The following is a 25,472-nucleotide window of genomic DNA, read 5'->3' as shown; positions in this document are numbered from 1 at the left end:
AAATTATATATTTTTGTCCTGAGGCTAGCCTCATTGATAGTCTGTGTTTTTCACAACAGTATTAGAAAGAAGAAATATATTAAAAACAGTAAACATGATCACACATGTAATATCTCTCTCTCTCTCTCTCTCTATATATATATATATAAAGTCATGTTCACAATAACCTTCAAATCAGATACATTATTTCATAATATAGAACATTTGAATTATTCAGATCTGCCTAGCTTTAGCCATTAAAAGCCAGCACAGTCGCGGTTTTGATTGACAGAAATAACGTTTATCGAATCTGTGTTTGAAATATGAAATGTGCTTAAAAGAAATTCCATTAGACATCTATGTTGCCTAGTCTGTATTGAAGGAAGGGTTTTTTTTAATGTTGATTGTTTTTATTAGTCAGGAACAAATGACCTGCCAATCTGATGTTCTGTTTGTTGTCAAAATAGGTTAGCAGCACAGTTCTGCTTATGTCTACTCTGAAGTGCCCCATGAATGTTTGCTTTAAAATAATTTTAAATGTAGTCAGAGTACCTATGACTAGGACAGCCATTCAGAAACCTCTCATTTTCCCAATTCATTTAATGCACATAAAAGGCAAAGGTACCCCTGACCGTTAGGTCCAGTCGTGGACGACTCAGGGGTTGCGTGCTTATCTTGCTCTTTAGGCCGAGGGAGCCGGCGTTTGTCCGCAGATAGCTTCTGGGTCATGTGGCCAGCATGACTAAGCTGCTTCTGGCGAACCAGAGCAGCACACGGAAACGCTGTTTACCTTCCCGCCGGAGTGGTACCTATTTATCTACTTGCACTTTGACGTGCTTTCAAACTGCTAGGTTGGCAGGAGCAGGGACCGAGCAACGGGAACTCACCCCATCGTGGGGATTCAAACCGCTGACCTTCTGATCGGCAAGCCCTAGGCTCTGTGGTTTACACCACAGCACCGCTTTCCCCAAATAATCCAGGGAACTGTAGTTGGTTAAGGGTGTTGGGAATTGTAGCTCTGTGAGAGATAAGCTACAGTTCCCAGGATTCTCTGGGGGAAGCCACATGGTTTAAATGTATGATATGTATGCAGCCTCCTTATATGATCTGGTGCCTTTTTTATTGGCTGTAACTTATGGTTGCTATAAATGCTTTAAGAAAAAGTAACTGCATGCATTATCAGATATGTTCTTTTTTTAAAAAATAATTAAGATCACTGAGATGACTCAACAGTTCATTTCCATAAATATATTTTTGGCAGACAATTGGGAATACCGAGCAGTTTCAGTCTTGGAGATATGTAATTAAAATCCTTTGTTTGCTGTTGTTTGAACCAGTAAATAAAATACCTATTCTAGTCATGGGGATTTGACTTCTTCAGCTACTAACATTAATCACATTTATTTAGCACATTTGCACCTATAACATATTTGCATGCAAATTTAACAACTCTGGAGATCTGAGGGAGAGGGAGAGAAGCAAGATTCGCCTTTTGGGTTACTATGGAATCTTGTAATAAATGCGTTTCTGGGTCTTGTACTTAATTTATAGCAGATGTTTGCATTACTTCTTGATAGCACAAGTATCCATACTAAGTATCCACACTTCCTTGCACTAAGAAAGCACAGCTCTCGTAATGGGTTCAGTTAAGTGCTTGATGCGTATTTGTTTTTCACATTTGTTCCCCACCTTTCCCTCAGGGAACTCAGGCCAACATCCCTGAGGCTACCTCAGGTTAGGTGAGTAGTTACTGAATTGTTCTTATAGGTGACAGAATGGAAAATTGGCTGTGGTAGGAAAAGATGTAATAATATGAGCTGGTGAGTTTTGGAAGCCTGTGCAGCAAAGGGAAAAACACCTTCTCCAAGAAGTGGGAATTTTTATTTGAGCGTTATTGGCTCTTTCTTTGAGGGAAAAAAAGAGTTTTTCTTTTGCCTGCACCGCTCACCTTACCCTGAGATGACCTGCTGCCCTCAGGTGTTGTGGACAACGCAGGGGCGGAGGAAGGGGGGGGCGGTGGGGGCGGTCCGGCCCAGGTGTCACCACTGACAAAATGGCGGGCGGCATTCACTGCGGGACCTGCAGCGCGCCCAAGCCACGCATCTCTCCTGGGAGAGACATGGTGGCTTGGGCGCGCACAGGCTCCCCACTGCCCCAAACGGACCACACGCCGCCGCCTCCTCAGCAGTCCTGCCCCAGGCGCCCGATTGGCTTGCTCCACTGCTGGGACAACGTATTCTTGTCCATGTTGAACTAAAGATCTCACCAATTGTCCAGTTGGCTTCTGCTTGTAGAATATAGTTTGTGTTTAATTTTGTCTTTTGCTTCAGTTAGTAGAACATCTAGGCCAGCCCTGGGCCAGTGTGTCCTCAAGGGAGTAGTGTACAAAAACTCTTCGTCCCCTGGCTGTCGGAAGCCATTGGAAGAAGGAGGAAGGGGCTGTCTAAAATCTTGAAAGAGCCTCATTTGTTTCCTAAAGCCCCCTGAGGAGACTGTATGGTCCTAGTTAAAAATCACTGGGTTAGGCTATCTAATAAGCTCTGTGGTCAAGAGCAGAATGGAAATGAGATTCTCCCACATCCATCCAAACCCAACATACCAGTTCCTTTATACTATACTGGTTAGTCGCTTGTGTAAATACCCTGTAGGTTAAATTTAATCCTGCAAACAGAACCTGTAAAAATGGTGAAGCAACCAATTAAGTTACCTAAAAAAAAAAGTATAGAATATAATTCAATAGTACTGCTTGTTTTTTATTTCCATGTGTTTATTATTAAGAGATTTGGGTTTGTGACATCAGACATGATTGTAGCCTTGGGTGCTCATGGGTTGTGCCTGTAATGCAGCAACAAGTACAGTATTTGCTATCTTCATTTCTTCCTTCCTTTATTTCATTTCATTTCATTTCAACAATTTATGTACTGCTTAACACCGTAGTCTTTCCTGCACATTTAGTATCCACACAATATTGTTCAAAATATGAACCTGTTTCATATTTTGGAGGAGCTGTTGTCATTTGTAACTGTGCACCATACTGTATTGCATCTACAGAGTTGCCTCTGAAGACGACTCTATTGTAGATGGTTAAAACAGGGATGGGACTCTGGGATTGGTACAGTATTGGCTTCCTAGAACCTTTTGGGTCCAGAGTTCTAATTTGAGCTTAGCCTTTCCTATAGATTGGACTGTAAAGAATGCAGGAAACTCCTCCTTCATGATCTCTAGGAGTGATTGAAAATATCTGCTTAATTAATTATGCATTTTTTTATAACTGCAATACAACTAACAGAACTCCTTGCTTCTGGAGGTTCACTAAAGATTGACGCTTTCCAGAGATAGGGTAAAATAATCTTGCTTGGGCAGGCATTTGGTAGCAGCAGCAGTTAAATTTCAATATTATCTTAGCAAATGATTCAAAGCCCCAGAGGTGTTTCACTGTTTCCTTTAAGAACGGGAATGCTTCTTGCACGTATTCTTCTGACCTGCTTATATAAATGCATTCCTTCCTCCGCACACAACTGTGTTTTATGTATTCATATGCTAGTCTATACCGATAGCAAGATAAAAATTTACAGAATTAAACAAACGGATGATGAAACTTTGCTTTCACAGAATTAAACACTGTGATTTTTATATTAACAGAACTGTCAGACCACCCTTTTATTACCAAAGTATCATAGATTGGTTTCCCCAAAGTATAAAGCAGGTTATACAAAAACACGAAAGATAAAATACAGCTAAAACTATAAATCAGTTATGGAAACCATTGCAAGCAATAGCAGCCGTTCAGGAGCTGCTTCCTCAGGTGGGAGCAGTGCCTAGGATGGGGTTTAGCAGGCTCTTGGGAAAAAGCCTTCAGTCCCTTGGAAAGTTGTTGGAATACAACTTTAATATTCCAGGTTTTGGGGTGTGTTTTTTTTACCTTTGGCACTGCCTTTCTGAAAACCTGACTTCCCTGTGTGTATGACCATGCTCTGTTGACTGGACTCTGCATCTCTCATTGACCCCTGTGTCCCCTTCGACCTTGGATTGTGACTTCAACTTGCTCTCTGGACCATCCTTTAAGAGGATCCTGACCTCTGTCATCCCTGTGCCCTGAAGGACAGCCATCTTGATTCAAAACAGTGTCCAATTACGTGTAAATATAGACAAAAACCTGCTCCTTGATCTGAGCAATTTTGTTACAATAGCTTAAGAGGTGTTCATAATAATAATAATAATAATAATAATAATAATAATTCTATACCAATGACCAGGGAGAAGAAGAAGGTTTTTGCCTGGCACCTAAAGATAGGCAATGAAGACGCCAGGTGAGCCTCCCTGTGGAGAGCATTCCACAATCGGAGCCACCACAGAAAAGACCCATTTCCGTGTTGCCACGAGGGCATAGCAAACAGGCAAGCTTTCCAATATTTGGAGCAGGCTCTGTTTATAAGGAGCTCTTTACCATGATGTGCCATCCTTTGGAAAGTGATGCGACAAATTGTTTTACTAGCGTGTTGTACATGTTCTTTCCTCCTGTGGTTGCGTTCTTTAGTCACATACGGCTGCAAATCCTGTGTTACTCTCACCTGGGAGTACCTTCCATTGAAAATAATGGGATTGTCACTGCCCTGTCAAGTCAGCAGTATATACATTTTCGTTCCAGTTTTGCTTTACATTTAGAACATTTTCCTTGACCTAAATAGGCTGCATTCTTAGGATACAATTCAAACACAAATTTAAGTCAGGCGTGGGGAAGCACAACATTCCTTCATGGTGTGAAGTGGGTGGTGATAAGGAGAGACAGAAGTGAAGCTTAGCAGCATTGGTCAGTGGATTTTGTTTCCAGCTTCTTAACTTGCACACTTAAATACAAGGAACAACCGTTGGCTTAGTCTTTTCCTGTACATACAACAATGGGGTGCAGTTTATTAATTATACTGTTCCCTGTTTATTATTTGCATTGCTTATTTTAACTGTACTGTATTTTTACCTTGAGAACCACCTTGAGCAGACTTTTGCCATTAAAAGTGACACAAAAGACTAATAATAATAATAATAATAATAATAATAATAATATATTTCTATTATTTATACCCCACCCATCTGGCTTCTTTCCCCAGCCACTCTGTATCATTTTTATTTTTTTTACATTTAATATAAGATCTTATCCCTTTAGAATGCAGATGAAGAATCATGTTTTTGGATTATGCTCCACCTTTAAAAAAACAAAACAAAACAAAACAAAACCAAAAACCCAACCTTTCTGTATATAGAAAGGTTTAGCATTGTTAGAGAGAAGACAGTTTGTGGGGCCTGCCTGGTGTTTTTACATGAGGAGAATGTGTGCTTTTATTTAAAATACATATCTGGGTTATTTGTGGGGCATAGGAATTCGTTCATTCCTCCCCTCCCCAAATATAGTCCGGCCCCCCACAAGGTCTGAGGTACAGTGGATAGGCCCCCTGCTGAAAAAGTTTGCTGACTGCTGTCCTAGATGCTCTCCAAGGCAATTTCCCTCTTTCCCCCTTTTTAAAAAAAATATAGTGCTTGACAGTTGCTACAGTTCGCAATGCAGTCTTATGTCCCAATTACCTTCCCTCCCTTTCATTTAGAAGGTGGCTTTTTTACTGGGGGGGGGGGGGCAAAACCAAAATATTTGTGCATCGAACAATATGGACAGAAAATAAATAAATATAAATCGAATCCTAGTGCAGTGCAGCTGCAGACTATCATAAAGTTCCTCTCTGCTTACTCGCCCTGCCATTTAAGATGTGCATGAAGAAAGTTTCCTTTTTAAGAGGGCAAGTATAAACAGTTATAAGGAAACATTGAGCACCTGTTTATCTTAGCTGGGCACTGCACAGAAACGGAAAAGGCTCCCACTTGGTTCGTTTACATAAACGCACGGACAGGCTGATTCCAGGAACTGTTGTCCCATAATATAAGAATAAGAATAAGAAAATCCCTGCTGGATCAAACCAGAGATCCCTGATAGATCAGATTCATACAGTGGCTCACTCTTGGGAAGCCCACAAGCAGGTTTATGAGATTGGTGTTCTTCAGTGACTGGTATTCAGGGCCATTGGTGCCTCTGTTTCTGGAGATAATATACAGCGGTACCTCTGGTTACAAACTTAATTGGTTCTGGAGGTCCGTTCTTAACCTGAAACCGTTCTTAACCTGAGGTACGACTTTAGCTAATGGGGCTGTGGTGTTCGTACGGAGCCCCCGGTCGTCTCACGGACTATTGACCCGTACACCACTAATCCGCTGCCACCAATCCTCCCTGGTAAAATCACTTCAGTCTCAGTCAGCTTTTCAATTAATAAAGAAGAATGTATTTTATTTCAGATATAAAACAAAACTTGTACAGCATTCCAAACGGTGTTCCTCTTTACTTTCTTAGTCTTATGTTCCTCTCTCCATCTCTGCTATCTTCCCCACACTCAAGGACCAACTGCCCTAACTGTCTCTCTATTACCAACTGCCTTTCCCAACCAGTCAACCCATGAAATCCAACCAACTACCCACCCACAATTCCCAACAAACTCCTCCCAGAACTCCTCTCAGAACTAGTTTTATAGACCCACTGACTCCACCCCCCTGGGTCCTGTCTGTGCAACCTATTTAACTACAGTGGTGCCTCGCAAGACGAAAAGAATCCGTTCCGCGATTCTCTTCGTCTAGCGGTTTTTTCGTCTTGCGAAGCAAGCCCATTGACGGCTTAGCGGATTAGCGCTATTAGCGGCTTAGCGGCTTTTAGCGGCTTATCTGCTTATCGGATAAGCGGATAAGCGTCTTAGCGGCTTAGAAAAAAGGTGGGGGGAAGCAAAAAAAAACCCGCAGGAACTCGCAAGACATTTTCGTCTTGCGAAGCAAGCCCATAGGAAATTCGTTTTGCGAAGCACCTCCAAAACGGAAAACTCTTTCGTCTAGCGAGTTTTCCGTCTTGCGAGGCATTCGTCTTGCGGGGCACCACTGTATTTCCCCTCCAGCACTCTCTCATATATGTTAACGTCACAGGGGCCTTCCTCTGTTCTCATCCTGAGGTAAAGTTCTTAACCTGAGGTACTATTTCTGGGTTAGCAGAGTCTGTAACCCAAAGTATTTGTTACCCGAGGTACCACTGTACAGCCATCTGACTGGTACTCACTGATAGCTTTATCCTCCGTAAATTTGTCCAATCCCCCCCTTTAAAGTCCCCCCCCCCCCCCCGGCCAAGTTAGGAGCCATCCTCTGATAGCATTTCCCACAGTTAGTTTATTCATTTTTATTTAAGAGTACAGCTGGTGGCCATTTCAGGTACATCCAAATGATGTGCGATCGCCGACACGTGGCTCCTTTTGGACCTGGAAGAGAGAAAAATGGGGGGGGGGGACAGGGATGGGTTGCATGGGGGCTGGGACCTGAACCCCCGTGCAAAATGGTTGTGGCCTCTATTTATACCCTGCCTACTAATCAAAGTTCTTGATACAAAATAAATTAGACAGTGATACAATCAGGGCTTTCTTTTTCCAGCCAGAACTCGCTGGAACGTCTCGTTCCGGTACCTCTCAGGTGGGCGCCATTGCTATTCTAATAGAGCGAGGGAGGTGTTTTGGTGAGTTCCAGCACCCCTTTTTCTAGGCAAATAGCACTGGATATAATAGTCACTACAGGTGTCTATAAATCCCCTTCTCCCCTTCCAACAAATGCAATTCCACAACTAAATCTCCTGGCTGCCGACGCAGCTAAATGTTAGTCCCACATCCTGTAGGCAAGTATGTCCTCAATGGATGGCTGCTTCTGAAGTCTCTCACAGCCTTGGTGTGCTGGGTGGAGCAAACATGTTTAGATGCCTTCCTCCCAGTTATCAAACATTCAAACTTTTACCACATGCAGACAAACATGCTTCTTTAATGCTGGCCGGTTAGAGAACACAACGGAAACTGAAAAGCGGAACCAACTTTGTGGTGTGTGAAGCAATACCTTCGTGTGTTGTGATTTTTCCACCAACTGCAGTGGATAACCTCTAGTTATATTACTATGAGAGGAGGAAATGCCTCTCCACTCTTTCTCTATACTATGCCTGTTTTTATACTCCTTTACTACCTTTTTATTTTTATTTTTTTTAAGCATTTTGATCGAATTCTATCTATATAAACCCATGTAACAAAGTAGATCTTCATGAGACAAGTACATAGAAACTAAACCAAACCAAACCAAGGCTGGCATGGGAAGTTACATTCACCAAGATAAAGCTGGTTATCTGTAATAAGATACCCCCTTATATTTTTTTCTAAACTGAAAAAAGCCCCAATGCTGTAACTTTTCTTGATAGAGGAGTTGCTCCAGCCCCTTGGTCATTTTGGTTTTCCTTTTCCACCTCTACACTACCGTTTTTCTGAAGTGTATACAGTATTCTAAGTGTGGCTGCAGCTTATGATATTGGTAATTTTTATTTTTTATTCCTTTCCCAACAATCTCAACATGGAGTTATCCCCCCGCCCCCAGCAGCTGCACACTTTGTATACATTTTCATTGAGCTCTCCTCCACAAACCTATGGTCAGCTTAGACCCACTCAGCATTTATGTAAAGTTGAGATTTTGTAACCACCACCTCACACGTGTTTAGATTCCCCCAGTTTGGAGAAAGCCCTTTGGAACTCTTTGCTATCCCTTTTTGTTTTTATCACCTTAAATAATTAGGTATCATCAATCGAGTCACCTCCTCGCCGCTTGCTCCTAACTTGAGATAATTAATGAACAAGTTAAAAAGCAGCGAGTGGCTTAAGATGTCAAATTAGGGTACTCATTCCTGGATGGGAAAGAGTAGACGCCTAATAGGCCTTGGAAGCTGTCTGGCAGTTTATGGGGAGGGGGGCGGGAAGTGTGGTGATCAAGTATTTCAACTAAACCATAAAAATACTCAAGACCCAGTGTTGACTATTTAAGGTCAAGTCAATGTTTTCAAGGAGCGCTACTGTTCTTGCCACAAAACTGGTCAGGCACAGCAATCGTGTTAAGGGCAAAAGGTAGCCAACCAGATCTGTTTTTTTTGTGATTCTGGGCATCTCCCTTATCCCACAAGGTTTATTATGGCTTTTGCGGTGCCCTTTGCAGAAGCATTCGTGTTTATCGAGAGAAGGTACATTTCACATTTCCCTCCAATGCAACTGTTCGGTTGCATTACTTAAGGGCTGTTGCAATTCTACTTAGGATGAGATCGGAAAGAGACCGTGAATTTACTGCACACAAACATACCCTGTTCTGCATTTCTCCCCCAAGAAAAAATTAATGGCATCTAAGAGAACTTGCCTCTATATCACATACAAATAAAAGGTCTCCTAGTATAGTTATTATTGTGTGAGGACAGGGATAGCGAGTGGAGCGCATGAACTAAAGGCCTGGACCAGTTTTATCCCATGGCATAAGTAGCAGTTGAATAGGACCAGTATTTTGAGACCATCCCAACTCCTAGGTCTTCCCTGTTTAGATGACACCAATCCAGTACTGTGTTTGATTTCGGGTCCCAGTGCTATGTATTGGCCAGGTGACTGGGAAACTAGAAATATGATGCACAGAAGATGGTCTTACAAAAGAGATCATATCATATAATGTAAACTGTAACCTTCCTGCCTGACTCGTCAATCTGATCTACTGGCTCTAGTTCAGTATTTCCCAAACTTGGGTCTCCAGCTGCTTTTGGACTACAAATCCCATCATCCCCACCACTGTTCCTGCTAGCTAGGGATGGTGGGAGTTGTAGTCCACAAACGGCTGGAGACCCAAGTTTCTGGTTGATTCCTAAGAATTCCTGTTTCCATTTTAAAAAAAGTGAAGCTTCATATCTCTAAAATTGTAGAAATAATTCTGAACCTATGATAATGAAAGCACCTGGTATTTCCAAGGCTAAGCAAGTCGCCCACCAAGGAAATAAATAATTCTCAGAAATAATTCCTTATCTGTACCTTAAGGCCCTGGCACAATAAGGAGTGGCTTGCACTGAAGTCCATTGAAGTCAATCAGTTTAAGCATGCTTAAGTTTGTCTTGGATTGTGGCCTTAGTCGACAGATTCCCAGTAGCTTAAATAGCTTAATTTATTTATTTAATAAAATGTATACACTGCCTGTTTGTTAAAACAACAACAACATTCATAAGTGGTTTACAAAAGATAAAACAGTAAAATCAAGAAAAAATATTATTATTATTAAATTAAATTTGTATACCACTCTATGCTTGAAGGTCTCAGTATGGTTCACAACACAAAATTACAATATACACAGCAGAAGGTACGTACTAAAAATATTCAAAACAATCAACAATAGTAATTTATACACATTAGTAAACAATACTCTCCCCAACAAACTTAAGGTCAGCCTCCATACCTGAGGACTGTAAAACCTACTTTAAAACATACAAAAGTGATTTTACGAATCACATGGATACTCCATGCAATCATTTTAAAAATTATTTTTATTGCAAGAGAGAGAGTGGGAAGAGCATTTGTTCTGCACACAAAGAATGGTGGTTTGGCAGGAGAAAGCCTTTTGGACACTTAACACTATCACAGCTTTGATAATTGATTTTTAAACACTAGTAACCCTCCCCCCACTTTAAACAGGATAGCTGGTTTCTTTTTGATTTGTATGGTTTTTTTAAAAGAGGCATACTTACGGATAGCTGTTCTGAAAGGCAAGGTTTTCTTTATGCTTTTCATATTTTTTTTATTCTTCTTCTGGCTCAGCCAGTGTTTAGAACTGCCAAAAGGATATGAAGATGGAGAGACTAAGACCTTGCCAGTTTCTGCCCCTTCCAATTACACATTCATCCCAAACCGTACAAAGCAAAATAAAAAAAATATATATAAAAATTTGCTTTCTTTATGAACCATATAAACCAGTTTTCTCTGAGTCTTAAATTGGCATTTTGGACTGTGTTCACTAACACTACTGAAGGACCTCAACAGAAAAAGAAGGAAACAGAAGGAGGGGAAGAAAGATCGCTCCCAAATGACAACCTTTTGAATAGTCCAAGTTCAATCCTTAAAACAAAAAGTGAATTTTCCCCCCAATAATGTGCTCCACAGCCTCTCACCTCTCATCCTGAGAAACATGAAAGAGGAAGTGAAAGAGATGACCCAAATCATAGAGTTCCTTTGATAGCAGAAATTCAGCTGTTTTGAACACTTACAATCAAAGGAAGTGGTTTCCCTAATTATATGAACTATGTGAAAGCTCTCAGAATAGCTTTTCCACCCCAGGATTCCTTGCACTTTAGAAGTTTGCATAAAAGCTCACATGGAGAATCAGATGCAAAGTGTTTGATTCAAATTTTATTAGGCAGAAGTGTGCGCGCGTTCTTAGTGCTCTGCTTAACAGCTGGTTGGATTTGGACCACAATCGGATTTTGACAGGTATATTTCTGCCCAATGCTTTTTAAAAATCCCTGTGTTCAGGTTCTATTGCCAGATACCCCTTTTAAAAGAGAATTGTGGCAATAGATAAATTGAGAAGCGATGGAGAGGTCTCTTTGATTGTGAGCTTTGAGTGAAGATTCTGTCCTTCGGCTTGGTTGAAATATAGAGGAGTCCTTTCCACTGTGCGTAAAAGAAGAAATAAGGATGAAATCTTAATTTTAATGTAAAAAAAAGTGTGGGGGGGAACTATGTTCTCAAGAAAATGTTCTTTTCTGAAGAAGTGAGATCTGAAAAATGGAAACTTCAGTGTGATTCTGACTGTGGTAAAGTTTGAATTCAGTCAAATCTCTGAAGCAAAATGGAGTCTTTTCAGCAGACCAATCTACTTTTTAATATACAGTGGAACCTCAGGTTACAAACACTTCGGGTTACAGACTCCGCTAATCCGAAAGTAGTATCTCGGGTTAAGAACTTTACCTCAGGATGCACAAAGTCCGTAGAATTTCTCTCAATTTCAGGAGTGAGAAGTTTTTTAAGGTTTTGCCGAAGAAAGGAAGGTACTTTGTCTGCCTTTCATTCTTTCTTTCTCACTTTGTTCACAAGTTGCCCAAGCACTAGATTTTAAGTTAGGCAATAGCACAACTATGGCAAAGCCACAGTGACTCCATATTAAGCTATAAATTAAGGTATTGTGCAGCTTTATGTTAAAATGGGTGCCTTTGATTTTTTATTTATTTTGTGGTTTTCCTTTTGCAATCTAATTGAGCATCCACAGAGGCTAAATAAAGTCTCAAGATGCTTATTAGTGGTGCCTTAAAAGTGATGTGCCCAAGACAGTCATACTTTTGTATCCACAAATGTACTATTTATTGGAATGCATTGCAAGAAGGGTTCCCGTGGTTTATGGAAGCGAAATACTACATTCACTTGGGTTGCATTAAAAATCAGAACTTAACTGAGACTATGATGCGCTTAGGATGAGGCATAGGGGATCTCATTACCACTGATGGAGGGCAGTCCATTGATGATCGCTGTAGGGGAGCATTATCAATTTCTCAAGAGATGTCGCTGTTCATGAAGTGGAGAAAGAGATTCTGTGTTAGACAATGGATTATTCTGTCCAAGATGCCTAGCTTCCCAGCACTGCACACTTTGGCCCCAATGCTGAGAAAATTAGCCAGCACTTGCCTTATCAAAGACCAGTAGGACATTTTAGTGGAACATAATTTGATATAATATAACATGCTACTTTGCAGGTATGAAAATCTGCACAGGGCATTTGCCCTAAGGGCATTGTTAGATAGAAATCCTGGTCTCCCCCTACTGCTTTGTGTGCAGTGTAGAAATCATATGCAGCCATTACAATTAGCAGAAAAAGCAACACATGAGTGGAATTGTCCACAATTCTGCACATGCCAAGTAGCTCTATTCTCTGGTGTTTAGGGTTGCCATATGTTTGGCATTTCACAGACCTAACTGGGATTCAGCTGTTGTAAACAGTGCCCAGGTGGAAATCGCTGACATGTCTGGGAAAATCTGGACGTATGGCAACCCATGTCGAAAGTGTAGATTTTGGCGAATTTCCTTAAAAATAGCTCAAAACATAATCTGGCACCCCAAAAGACAAAAACTCAACAACTCCCACAGAAAATGCAGGATGATGCTTCTACATATGTCACACAACTGAAAATATTGAGAATCCATTCTGGATCTTTTACAAAAGTCGGATTTTTTGTGGTATAAGTAAAAGCTGGGTTTCTTAGTGGGCCATGCAAAGCTCTATTTGAATAATGCTTTTTATAGGGTAGGGTAGGGTAGGGTAGGGTAGGGTAGGGTAGGGTAGGCAGCACTGGGGTTGAATTTAAGGAATCAAGGGGGCAGTGTCCCCAAAATTTAGGGAACTACTGCCCTGTGGGGGAGCTGATTTGGACAGGGACCATGGCACTACAAGTGCATTCTTGTGTTTCTTTCTTCAAACTCTGTCTCCTGTGTGCTGTTTTCCCCCTGGGTTCTTTAAACTCTGGCAGTGGCATCTGGAATACATGGGCAGTTACGAGTTCCAAGCAGGGTCCACTGTGGCTCAGAATGGATTATAGGGAACATATTCCATTAATTTTATTTATGTATTTTGGAACTTCTGGTGCCTAGCTCACTTTTCAGCAAACGTAACCAACTGGCTTTTGTTTAAATGTTTTATTTCCTGAGAAGAAAGAAAGAAAAAAGATTCCAAGAAGAAATGAGCCTATCTAAGTAAACATGCTGCCTGGGTTTTTATATGGCAGTTTCATTTTGCAGTTGGAAAGAAAGAGCAGCGGCCTCAATGAAACAGATGGCAGACCAGATTTTGTGGGTATAAAATAGCCACAAACTGTGCACCGTGCAGTTTCCCCTCTGCTTTGCCTAGTATGAGAAGAAGATATGTCTATATAGTGGCTGTACGAATAATATTTTTAATTGGACAGCAATTGGAAAAACTTGTTCCCCAAGGTTTGAGGCAATTGAATAGTAAAGACCATTTATGAAGAGGAGAGAAACCCTCTGGTGGACTAAGCAGTTGAGCTTTCCCCATGGCAAATAACCACTGTGTGGAGTGAGGTGCACGCACTGCAGCTTTGGCACAATGTCTCAGTTTACCACAGTGCTGGTAACTTGTGGCAAAACAACCACATGTGTGCTGGCGGCAGCTACCATTGCAAAGTAGCATATGCTTGCACAGAGAGCGGCCTGGGGCTTGTAAACAGTGGTGGGTGAGCCTTTTAACTGCAACAGAATTAGCTGCATCAGTGCAGCTGATGTATCTCATATATCCTAAGAATCACGATAGCTGTTGGTTAAGATAATAATGATAAGACAACCCTTTCACTACCGCCTTTCATAAGATGAAATTGATGGCACATACTGTGGTTTGTGCTGTCATAGGTCTGAACAGAGACATCAGAGCAGAGACATCACCTTGCTAACAAAGGTCCGTATGGTTAAAGCTATGGTTTTCCCAGTAGTGATGTATGGAAGTGAGAGCTGGACCATAAAGAAGGCTGATCGCCAAAGAATTGATGCTTTTGAATTATGGTGCTGGAGGAGACTCTTGAGAGTCCCATGGACTGCAAGAAGATCAAACCTCTCCATTCTGAAGGAAATCAGCCCTGAGTGCTCACTGGAAGGACAGATCGTGAAGCTGAGGCTCCAATACTTTGGCCACCTCATGACAAGAGAAGACTCCCTGGAAAAGACCCTGATGTTGGGAAAGATGGAGGGCACAAGGAGAAGGGGACGACAGAGGATGAGATGGTTGGACAGTGTTCTCGAAGCTACTAGCATGAGTTTGACCAAACTGCGCGAGGCAGTGGAAGACAGGAGTGCCTGGTATGCTCTTGTCCATGGGGTCACGAAGAATTGGACACGACTAAATGACTAAACAACAACAAGGTCTGAACATCTGTGGGATTAGGGTGAAAGTTTATAATCCCCCAAACCACTTACTTTTGAGCAAGACAGGCATAGCTTCATCACCCCTATGTGGTTGGAATAAGACTTAAGAAGAAAGAAAGCTGCCTTTTATGATCGGTCCATCCAGCTCAGTATATTGTCTATCCAGGCAAGGTTTCCCAAACTTGGTTTTGCTGCCGTTTTAAGACTACACTTCCCATCATCCCTGTCCACTGGTCCTGCTTGCTAGGGATGATGGGAGGTGTAGTCCAAAACAGCTGGCAACCCAAATTTGGGAAACCCTCTTCTATAGCGACTCACCAGGACTCCAAGGCCTCGGTCATGAGTCTTTCCCAGCCTTCCCTGGAGATGCTGAGATTGAACCCTGGGCATTCTGCGTGTGATGAAAGGTATGTCCTTCCTGCTCAACTAAAGCCTCTCCACATTGGGGGTTGTTGGCTAAGGGTTTGCTCACATATTACATTGTGGTAGACAGGAAGCCTTGCGATCTCGGTTGTTCGAGTGTTAAATCTCTGATGAAGGTCAGATCTCTTACATCTACGTGGGGTTCATGGACAATCACTTATTTTAACTCTATATCAGTGCTTAAGATAAGTGGCTAGAAACAGTTTGGTATTGAAAGGGCCAGCTATGTTTGGGATTCCACAGGGTTTGAGAAGAGTCTTGGAGTTTGTGGCGGCAGGTGTTCATTTCTCTTCTAATCATAGAGGCTTCTGTCTGATATGTGTGGTTCTGTGACCTCTTTCTGGGTCTGAATTAGCGCATTGTGTTGAGAGAGGTGGGCTGGGTTCTGTGATGTATAATCATGGTGGCCCTGCCATCATGTGTTGATTGGTGTGCTACTGCCGTGGGTACTGTGGGGTTGTCATTGGGGCACAGTGCAGCCAGAGCTTTTGCAGAAGTGGCTTGGTGATGGTATGCCAATCTCTTGTTTCTCCTGTTCTATTGTTGTTTGTTTTGGCTTTTGCTTTTGGTTATGCAACTAGGAAGTTCTAGCATTGTGGCAACTTTACAAGGGTGTTTATATGCTGGCATTATCCTGTTGTAACCCCCAACACCATCAGGATTGAGCAGCAGATGGCAGAGAAGAATTAACTTCCATAAAACATTGTGAGGAACAGTTAACAGATTAAAACTTTCCCAGGTTTAAATTGTTACTGATCCTTAAAATTCTGGAGAACGTTTGGGTTCCATTTCTTTCCTTACCTGCCTTCAATCCTTTCTAAATCATTTTAGCGTTCTTCACATGAACATGGCAAATATTTCCGAACCATATAACTAATCAACTCTCACGTGAAACAGTGATAAATATTAGTAAGCACTTAGTGATGTTCTGCTAATCAGAGTGCTAGCATAGTTAAACACGTCTAACCCTGTAATTTTGTAGCATGAGAGAGTGCTTCACGCTGTGAAATTTAGCTGATATATTAAACACGATGTTGGTTGGTTGATCTGGTAGCCGAATGGAGTTTATTTTCAAAATGGAGCGTTCACAAATACGTTCAACCAGAAGGAAAATGTAAATTTATGTATGTTGTGGCAATTTTCCTGGTTCTTGCCATTCAACTTGTAGAGCATTTTTTTATCTTTTCTGGGTGAAACGTAATGTTCCTGATTTTTGGTGGATGCTGGTGGCATGTGTACAGCCTTTTACAGAAAATTAATCTGTAAAAGGTAAAATCATTCTACAAGTGCATTGACCTCCAGTCCCAGCCCACCAATGAGGCAAGGTGAGTTGCCTGTCTTGAGTAGCAGAAGCCCAAGAGGCAGTGCCCGCCTCACTACCACTGGCCGTGGCACTGGTTTCTGGCGAGATCTCACTGGTAAGAGAGGTGTGGTGCAACCAGAGCGGAGGCAGTGAGAGGGTGACAGTGAAATGGGATGCGCCACCCCTGTTTACCGTTGACCTCTGTCTCTACAGTATTTTGGTAAGAAATAAGCCCCCTTGTCTCTTATTGTGTAGCCAATGAAGAGTGTTGCATCTGTGTATTTATCGAGACAGGAAAAGGCCTCTAGAGACACGGCTCAACCACCTGAAGATGGAACTTGCAATATAATGGCTTTCATACTTCCAAATTATGAAACTGTTGGTTGATGATACTTACAAAGCCTTACTCAAGGATATGAAGGTGGTTGACTCTCAGAAGTGTTGCTGAGTGTTCACCGTTTAACCCGGCGTGTATTCTTTGCGTATTCAAATCTTCTTTGTGAAAGTGATGGATTCAGAGATAGTTTGATTTAAACGTTAACTATAGGTGCGTTCTGGAACCGTACGCAGTTTTGCATTGACAACTTAACATTTTCTGTATTTTGAACAGGCAGAAATCCTCAGCGTGCTCAGCCACAAAAACATCATTCAGTTTTATGGAGCTGTTCTCGAACCCCCCAACTATGGCATAGTTACGGGTAAGTTACAAGCCTTCCTTTTGTGGTTTATGCAGTGCCGGATTTACGTATAAGCTAAACAAGCTATAGCTTAGGGCCCTACTCTCTTGAGGGCTCCCCAAAAATATACTTCTTCTTAATTCTATTTCACTATTAATATACTTCTTCTTAACTGCATTTCTGTTCAGCAATTACTTTGATAAAATACATATTTTTGTTATGTGCAAATGGCTTTAGATACATATTAGGTCCATAAATTACCATATAGCATATATTCAACACGAAAGAAATAGCGACAATTTGTTGTTGACAAAGGACAGCTGGACATATAAAGGGCCCCATTACCTTCAGTAGCTCAGGGCCTCATCAAACCTAAATCCGGCCCTGGGTGTATGTGTTTTACATTTAGGAAGCTCTTCTTGTTTCTGAAATGCTAGGTACAGTGGTACCTCGGGTTAAGAACTTAATTCTTTCTGGAGGTCCGTTCTTAACCCGAAACTGTTCTTAACCTGAGGTACCACTTTAGCTAATGGGGCCTCCTGCTGCCGCCGCAGCACAATTTCTGTTCTCATCCTGAAGCAAAGTTCTTAACCCGAGGTACTGTTTCTGGGTTAGCAGAGTCTGTAACCTGAAGTGTCTGTAACTTGAAGTGTCTGTAACCCGAGGTACCACTGTATCTATATTTGCAGTGACCAGTGTATTACTACTTTTGTGTAGCTTTCATGGCCAGAAAGTTTTAAAGATGTTATAGTTTCCTCAGTGGAGTTCCACCCCCCTCCCTGCTCCCATTTTAACTCCTTTCTCTGTTTAACACTGCTCACAACACCAGTGTGCTTCTGTCTAAAAATAGTTCTTTCTGTAGTTATATTTTATACTTTGTGCCCTGCCCTGGCATCTGTGCTACAATGGCTACGGAATACTCCCAAGAGTTTACAGGCCAGTCTTCAGATTGAGCCCTAGGGTTCAGTGCCCTTTGCCATCCTTCCAGTCTCTGAAAACACACATTGCACAGAGTGAGATCCAACAACTGTTCCTGCACTTGGACTGCTGATTGCTGTATCTCCCACTTAAAAAGGATTGTTAGGAAAGAGATTGGAAATAAGACTGTCAATATGATAATGCCTTTGAAATACTGAGCGCACACCTCAGAAAGAATGCCCCGCCACCAATAAAGAACGGTTGTAACCGGTGCTATTTTTCTAGAAAAAACCCCGTGAACTTCTTCCTTGTTCTCTTAGAATGGCAATGCCACTCATCTGAGCTCCGGCTGGAAAAAAGAAGAAGCACTGCTTATAACATTGGGGCTTTTTAGTATAGGAAAAAAGTGAATAAGTGGGTTGAGGGAGAACCTAATAGTGATGTATACAATTATGCATAGTATGAGAAAGTACATAGAGAGTTTATGTGTTTCTCTCACCCTCGTAAAACTAGGACCAATGGAGCTGAGTGTTGGAAGATTCAGAGCAGCAGAGCAAAATTAGTTCTTCATGCATAGTTAAACTATGGCATGAACTCTCACAAGATGTAATAACGGCTACCAACTTGGAGGACTTTTTAAAAGAGTGTTAGACATATTCATGGAGGGCATGCTAACTGTTTTTAATAAATCAAAGTCATTCCTTTTTTACAACACGTAAACTAGATGGATAGTTCCATTGGTTAGCATATTCCTGCATCAAAGGGGGTTGGATGAGATGACCCTTGGGTCCCTTCCAACTCTACAATTCTATGATTATATTTTGAATTAAATATAAATTTGCTTGACAGTCAAAGACTGCAGTGCAAATATCCTCACTTTTATATGTTGTTTACACATCTTTATCTCTCTTAACTGACCAAACTGTTGTATGAACAGTTTACACAAGTCCTTGGTTGAAGGGTATGTAATTTGAAGCATGTGATGTATACAAAATAAGGCACATGGATGTGCTTGGAAGAGCAAAGCAATGGAATGGCAAAAACAGGACAAGCAGCTTATAAAGCAGCATGAACTGAAACGAAGAAGCATTATGTGTTAGAGAGTCTTTGCTGATTTGTATATTTTTAAAAATATTTCGTCAGAACATGAACCCAGGGAACAGTTTACAGTGCTGCTTGCAAAAAAAATTCTGGGAAATAAGAAGTGGTAGATCTTAAGAAGTTTCAGAGATGACACTTGGTTTATTTGAAATTTTATGAACCTAAATGTCCTGCGAGGGACGCGGGTGGCGCTGTGGGTTAAACCACAGAGCCTAGGACTTGCCAATCAAAAGATCGGCAGTTCGAATCCCTGCGGCGGGGTGAGCTCCCGTTGCTCGGTCCCTTCTCCTCCCAACCTAGCAGTTCGAAAGCACGTCGAAGTGCAAGTAGATAAATAGGTACCGCTCCGGCGGGAAGGTAAACGGCATTTCCATGCGCTGCTCTGGTTCGCCAGAAGCGGCTTAGTCGTGCTGGCCACATGACCCGGAAGCTGTACGCCGGCTCCCTCGGCCAATAAAGCGAGATGAGCGCCGCAACCCCAGAGTTGGCCACGACTGGACCTAATTGTCAGGGGTCCCTTTACCTTTACCTTTAAAGGTCCTGCATGAACTGGAAATGTACTTCAGAACACACCACAGAATCCAAAATTTGTCTTTTATATCAGCACCAGAAGGCTGAACGGAGTCTGATAAGGCCCTCCTGCCAGAATTGGTGGATTATTGCTGCAAGTTTTCAGAGAGCACACCCTTAAAGGCCCTATGTGACTTTCCAGTACAGGCAACTCCCCATTTGCATGCGTTCAAAGCGTGCTCCTCATGTAAATGCTTTTCATTAGGAAAGCCAAACATCACCGTGCACCTGTCCAGCATTAGACAAAGCCTTTTTTAAAGATGTGTGCTATTTCTTCACAGAATATGCTTCTGCTGGATCACTGTATGACTACATAAATAGCAACAGAAGCGAAGAGATGGATATGGATCATATAATGACCTGGGCAACTGATATAGCTAAAGGTAAGTGAGATTCATTGGTAACAAAGGGAGGTTTATTGCAATAATTTGAAAAAAAGGAGCAACATTATCTTTAATCCTTAGTATGAATTGTTCACATTCTCCAGTGCTATCAACTTGGTTATCTTCCACGAAAGCTTCCAGTGTGGTGCCAGTGTGGTGTAGTGGTTAAGAGCGGTAGTCTCGTAATCTGGGGAACCGGGTTCAATTCCCTGCTCCTCCACCTGCAGCTGCTGGGTGACCTTGGGCTAGTCACACTTCTCTGAAGTCTCTCAGCCCCACTCACCTCACAGAGTGTTTGTTGTGGGGGAGGAAGGGAAAGGAGAATGTTAGCCGCTTTGAGACTCCTTAAGGGGAGTGATAAAGCGGGATATCAAATCCAAACTCTTCTTCTTCCAAGACCTCCTAGTGAATCTTGAGTTACCAGATGCTTGGCACAGTATGTAGTTTAAGGAGATGGTTTATTTCACCCGGGTCAAAGACCTGGTTTGACACCTCCCATGTGCATTTGCATGCATATACACACAGAGACTGGGAGCCTCAATGGTGCCCCTGTGGAGGCTTTACCTGGGGCAAAAAACCCGGCTAGCGCCCCCCCCCCAATAGCTACGGCTCTGGAAATACCTACAGAATTTATTTATTTCTGCTGTTCTCAGTTTCCGTTCATAAGTAATGTTCCCATTTTCTTTATATGGCATCTTTGTAGGGCAAAAGGCTGCATGAGAATGACTTCCCTGTAGGGAGAAAAGGGGTCATTATCAATATTTGAGCTGGGCAGAAAAAAGCTTTTTAAAGATTGATTGAGCATCATAAAATGCAAATATATTACTAATGTAATATAGACTCTGACAGAACCAGCAAAGGCCTGACAGAACCATTGGACCAACTGCATCCCACCTTCTTTAGTGGCTGCTTAAGACTCTAGCCCAGGACTAGGAAATTGTGTCAACAGTTGGCCTAGGCCAGGCATGGCCAAACTTGGCCCTCCAGCTTTTCGGGACTACAACTCCCATCATCCCTAGCTAACAGGACCAGTGGTCAGGGATGATGGGAATTGTAGTCTCAAAACAGCTGGAGGGCCAAGTTTGGCCATGCCTGGCCTAGGATGACTCTATTTCTAATAATAATAATAGAAGAAGAAGAGTTTGGATTTGATATCCCGCCTTTCACTCCCTTTAAGGAGTCTCAAAGCAGCTAACAATCTCCTTTCCCTTCCCCCACCCATCTGGCTGGGTTTCTCCAGCCACTCTGGGTGGCTTACAACATGTAGTTAACCATTCATATGTTTTAGGATTTTAAAATTGTATACTACCTAGGATGCCTTGACAGAAATGTGGCATACCGTACTTTTCCATGTATAAGACACAGGTTTTTTCTTTTAAAAAAAAGTTTAAAAATTTGGGCTTCTCTTATACATGGGTAGTGCATTGGGGGTACGGGCGATTCGCCCAATCACTATGATTAGGAGATTGTCAGCGGCAATTGGTTGGGCAATTTCCACCTGCTGGCGGTGAGCAGGCATATGATCGGTGCCTCTGGCGACGCGTGCGGTCATGTGGGTGAGTGATTTTTGGCATCCCCCCCCCAAAAAAAAATGCTCAACAACTCTGGGCAATCCTCCCCCCCAAAAAAGCTTAACAACTCTTGGTAAGCTCCCCCCATTTTCTTAATTTGGAGTCTCCAAAAATAGGGGGCGTCTTATACACAGGGGCATGTTATACACGGAAAAATATGGTATAAAGGCTATACATAAATAATGGAAGGCCTGTTCACTTGCTACTTTGGGGAGGGGGAGAGACTTGTGCTATGTAGCCTTTCGTGAAAAATGCACATACCCTTTCCTTCACTGAGTATTTATTTATTTTTTTGAATGTGTGTCTTCCTCACCACAGAATTGAAATACATGAATGGTTCCAAGATTTTGCCTTATTTGCATTTGGCTTGTGAAGAAGCCATTGCAAGTGCTGATAAGAAGTGATCATGTTATAACATAGATTTTCTTCCTTTCTTTTTAAAAATCATTTCCTTTTAGGAATGCACTATTTGCATATGGAGGCTCCAGTCAAAGTAATTCACCGAGATCTGAAATCCCGAAATGGTAAAACAGCATGAATTTACATGTTCTTGTTTTTTTTTGCAAATCCTGGTTTTTCAGTGCTAGTTACTGAACACAGGAAAGCAATTCTACCTTCAGTTAAAATGCTTACTAAACATTGCTGGAAAACACTTCAAAACATGTTTCGATTCGCCTCTAATCCTGTTTGTCTTCAACAAAGTGTATTTAGCTTGGTCTCTTTTTAGCTTCCTTGAACTTTACCATTCTGTACAATTATTCTAAGATGCATTTAGGTAAGCAGAGTTTTCGTGCGCCTCTGGACAATGGCAAAATGAGAACACATTAGGTTGGATTCCAGGATAAGTTAATTGTCCCATTTATTTTAGAGGGCACTAAGTTAGTCATGATTAACTTTCCATAGTGCTTTTCAGTGGGACATCTGCAAGTAACCTAGTGGAATAGTTTATAGTGGAATAGTTGCTGGGGTTTGGGGGATTTGGGGGCATGTTGCCACACAATGTCAGCATCCTTCAGCTAATATTCCTGGATATTGTACTCAAAACCCTGCTTTTACATTCAGAGATTTTCCGCCCGGGTGTTGGTTACAATGGTCGAATCCCAGCTATGTCCATGAAATTCCGGCTGTATAGCAGCCCTAGATTTGGCAGACTTTTTTTATGCCACTTTCCTCAAACCAGTGGAAGATGTTAAGTTTGTGAGCTCAGTTCAAAGGAGATAGATGACAGATAGAAATGATGGGACTGAGCCCTTGGCAGTAGTCATGAGCCAAATACAAAATTTCACCACAATAATCAGAGGCACGATAGTTCAGGCAAACATGTAGTTCCTTTTCTAAACTCCTCTACCCCCACAAGATCAGTATTCTTGAACAGTAGACATAATTTTAAAAATAAATAAATCGCAAAAGTGGCACTCGGTACTTGGGCTTGGTACTCGGACATTTTGGCTCCTGAACGCCACAAACCTGGAAGTGAGTGTTCCGGTTTGTGAACTTTCTTTGGAACCTGAACATCCGACGGGGCTTCTGCAGCTTCCGATTGGCTGCAGGAGCCTCCTGCAGCCAATCAGAAGCCGCACTGTGGTGTCCGGACGTTTTGGATTCCGTTCGACTTCCAAGGTACGACTGTATTCACTTTTTAAAATGTTGGATCGAACAGCAACTGTTCTGTAAATGGTAAGTGTGGAGAGGCCCTTAATCTGGATTGAGCCCACTGCCTTGTGGAATTTGCATCTCTATTGTCCATATTGGGTGGGGCTGATGGGAATTGGAGTGAACTGGAGGGTCGCATGGTCCTAATCTGTTGCTCTATTTGCACAATGAGTTAAAATATGTTTGGAGTTCTCCAGCCATGAAAAAACACACTATGAGTTGCAAGCCATGTCCTTGTCAAGAAAATGACTTAAGCTATTGTTAATGCTCCAGGTGAGAGGCTGCTGAACCAAGTTCAACACAAAATATCTGTAGTTTTTCATCCATTGATCTCTTCCTGCTTGGTAGTAACTGCAGTTCATGAATCTCTGTGGCTGTTATGCAAGATAGAATTGCTTTGTGCCAAATGGGATTAGTACTGTGGGATACACCCAAAACTAACGTGCAAAGGAAAAAAAATGAAAGGGGCCTTATTTCACTGTAATGTTGCTATTAGTTGTTGCTTTTATCCTGAAAGGGTTTTTCTCTTACAATCACATTAAAATGGGCTGTGCCTCATTTTCTTTTCTTGATTTTTGACCAGAGAAATCCAATGTTACCTCTATGTAAAATATATTTTATAACTGGTACTTAGATATTGAAAACCAAATATTCACAATTCTGTGTAAAGTTTTGTCTGCAAACACAGATAACTTAGGGAAACTGCTTTGGAAAACACTTTGTTTGAAATGTGGTTGATCAATCTTGTAGTTTATTTAATGTTGTGCCTTTTTAGTATTTATTGCTGGGTATTCTAATACTTTGACCAATTATTTGATGGCCCTTCTGACAGAGTTAGGGGAACTCCATGTTGGATTAGACAAACATCCAGCTCAAATGTTTTTGGGAAGTGTTTTTTTAAATAGAACTTTCATTTTTAAACATTTTATTCCCCCCCCCAGTAAAAGTTGTTTTGAAATCCGTTACTTCAAGATAAAGTTAAGCATTGACAAAATAGTCAGGACTATATAACACTTGTGACCTTGAACACTGACACGAAACGGGGACCAGCAACACCAGTCTTAAAATCTTTACATTTTAAATGAATTATAAAACAAAGAATGATGAACACACTAATGAACAAGGTCAAATCAGGGCATGGTGCATGGTGAGAGAGAAGCCTGTGTACCCCTCAAAATATTGTTGGGCTCCAGTTCCCATCACTACAGCCTGCATGGCCAGTGATCGGGGATGATGTCAGTTGCAGTCCTGGGCCACAGGTTCCCCATCCCAGCATAAAGGCAAGACTCTTTGCCTATCATTGGCCAGCAGCACCTGCTGCATAGGGGTATTCTTGTTCTGAATAGAAGAGGTTCTATTTCACTAATTGTCTGTTACAGTATAAACCACTAAAAGGGTAAGGTAAAGGATCCATGTCCAGTCAAAGGCGACTATGGGGTTGTGGCGCTCATCTCACTTTTCAGACCGAGGGACCCGGTGTTTGTCCACAGACAGCTTTCTGGGACATGTGGCCAGCATGACTAAATCACTACTGCTGCACGGAGGACTGTGACAAGTGCCAGAGGGCACGGTAACGCTGTTTACTTTCCCGTCGCAGCGGTACCTATTTATCTACTTGCACTGGTATGCTTTCGAACCGCCAGGCTGTCCAAAGCTGGGGCAAAGCAACAGGAGCTCACCCCATTGTGCAAATTTGACCTTCCGTTTGAATTCACTTGACAGGGTGAGCTCCCGTTTCTCTGTCCCAGCTTCTGTCAACCTAGCAGTTCAAAAGCATACTAGCTCGAATAGATAAATAGTAGCAGCAGGAAGGTAAATGGTGTCTCTGTGCAATCTGGTTTCCTTCACGGTGTTCCATTGCGCTCTGGTTTAGTCCTGCTAGCCACATGACCTGGAAAGCTGTCTGTGGACAAACGCTGGCTCCCTCAGCCTGAAAGCAAGACGAGCGCTGCAACTCCATAGTCGCCTTTGACTGGACTTAACCGTTCAGGGGTCCTTTACCTTTACTTTTTACCTATAAGCTGTTAATGTCTTCTAATCTACTTTAAAGCTATGTGGTTGTGTGTATATTATGCTATGTG

General features: G+C 42.0%; 1 protein-coding gene across 2 annotated transcripts in view; it reads left to right on the top strand.

Annotated features, from left to right (window-relative positions):
* Positions 1 to 25,472, top strand: part of MAP3K20 (mitogen-activated protein kinase kinase kinase 20) — a 66,521-nt gene that overhangs the window by 1,667 nt on the left and 39,382 nt on the right. For both annotated transcript variants that reach the window (XM_079980580.1, XM_079980579.1), the window contains exons 3-5: positions 17,129 to 17,216; positions 20,066 to 20,167; positions 22,197 to 22,262. In XM_079980580.1, coding sequence (XP_079836706.1) covers positions 17,129 to 17,216; positions 20,066 to 20,167; positions 22,197 to 22,262 — 256 coding nt within the window. The remainder of the gene's footprint in view (positions 1 to 17,128; positions 17,217 to 20,065; positions 20,168 to 22,196; positions 22,263 to 25,472) is intronic.

Source organism: Podarcis cretensis, assembly GCF_951804945.1.
Source record: "Podarcis cretensis genome assembly, chromosome: 1".
Lineage (NCBI taxonomy): Eukaryota > Metazoa > Chordata > Lepidosauria > Squamata > Lacertidae > Podarcis > Podarcis cretensis.
The sequence above is the reverse complement of the archived record's forward strand: the minus strand, read 5'-3'. Positions and strand labels throughout refer to the sequence as shown.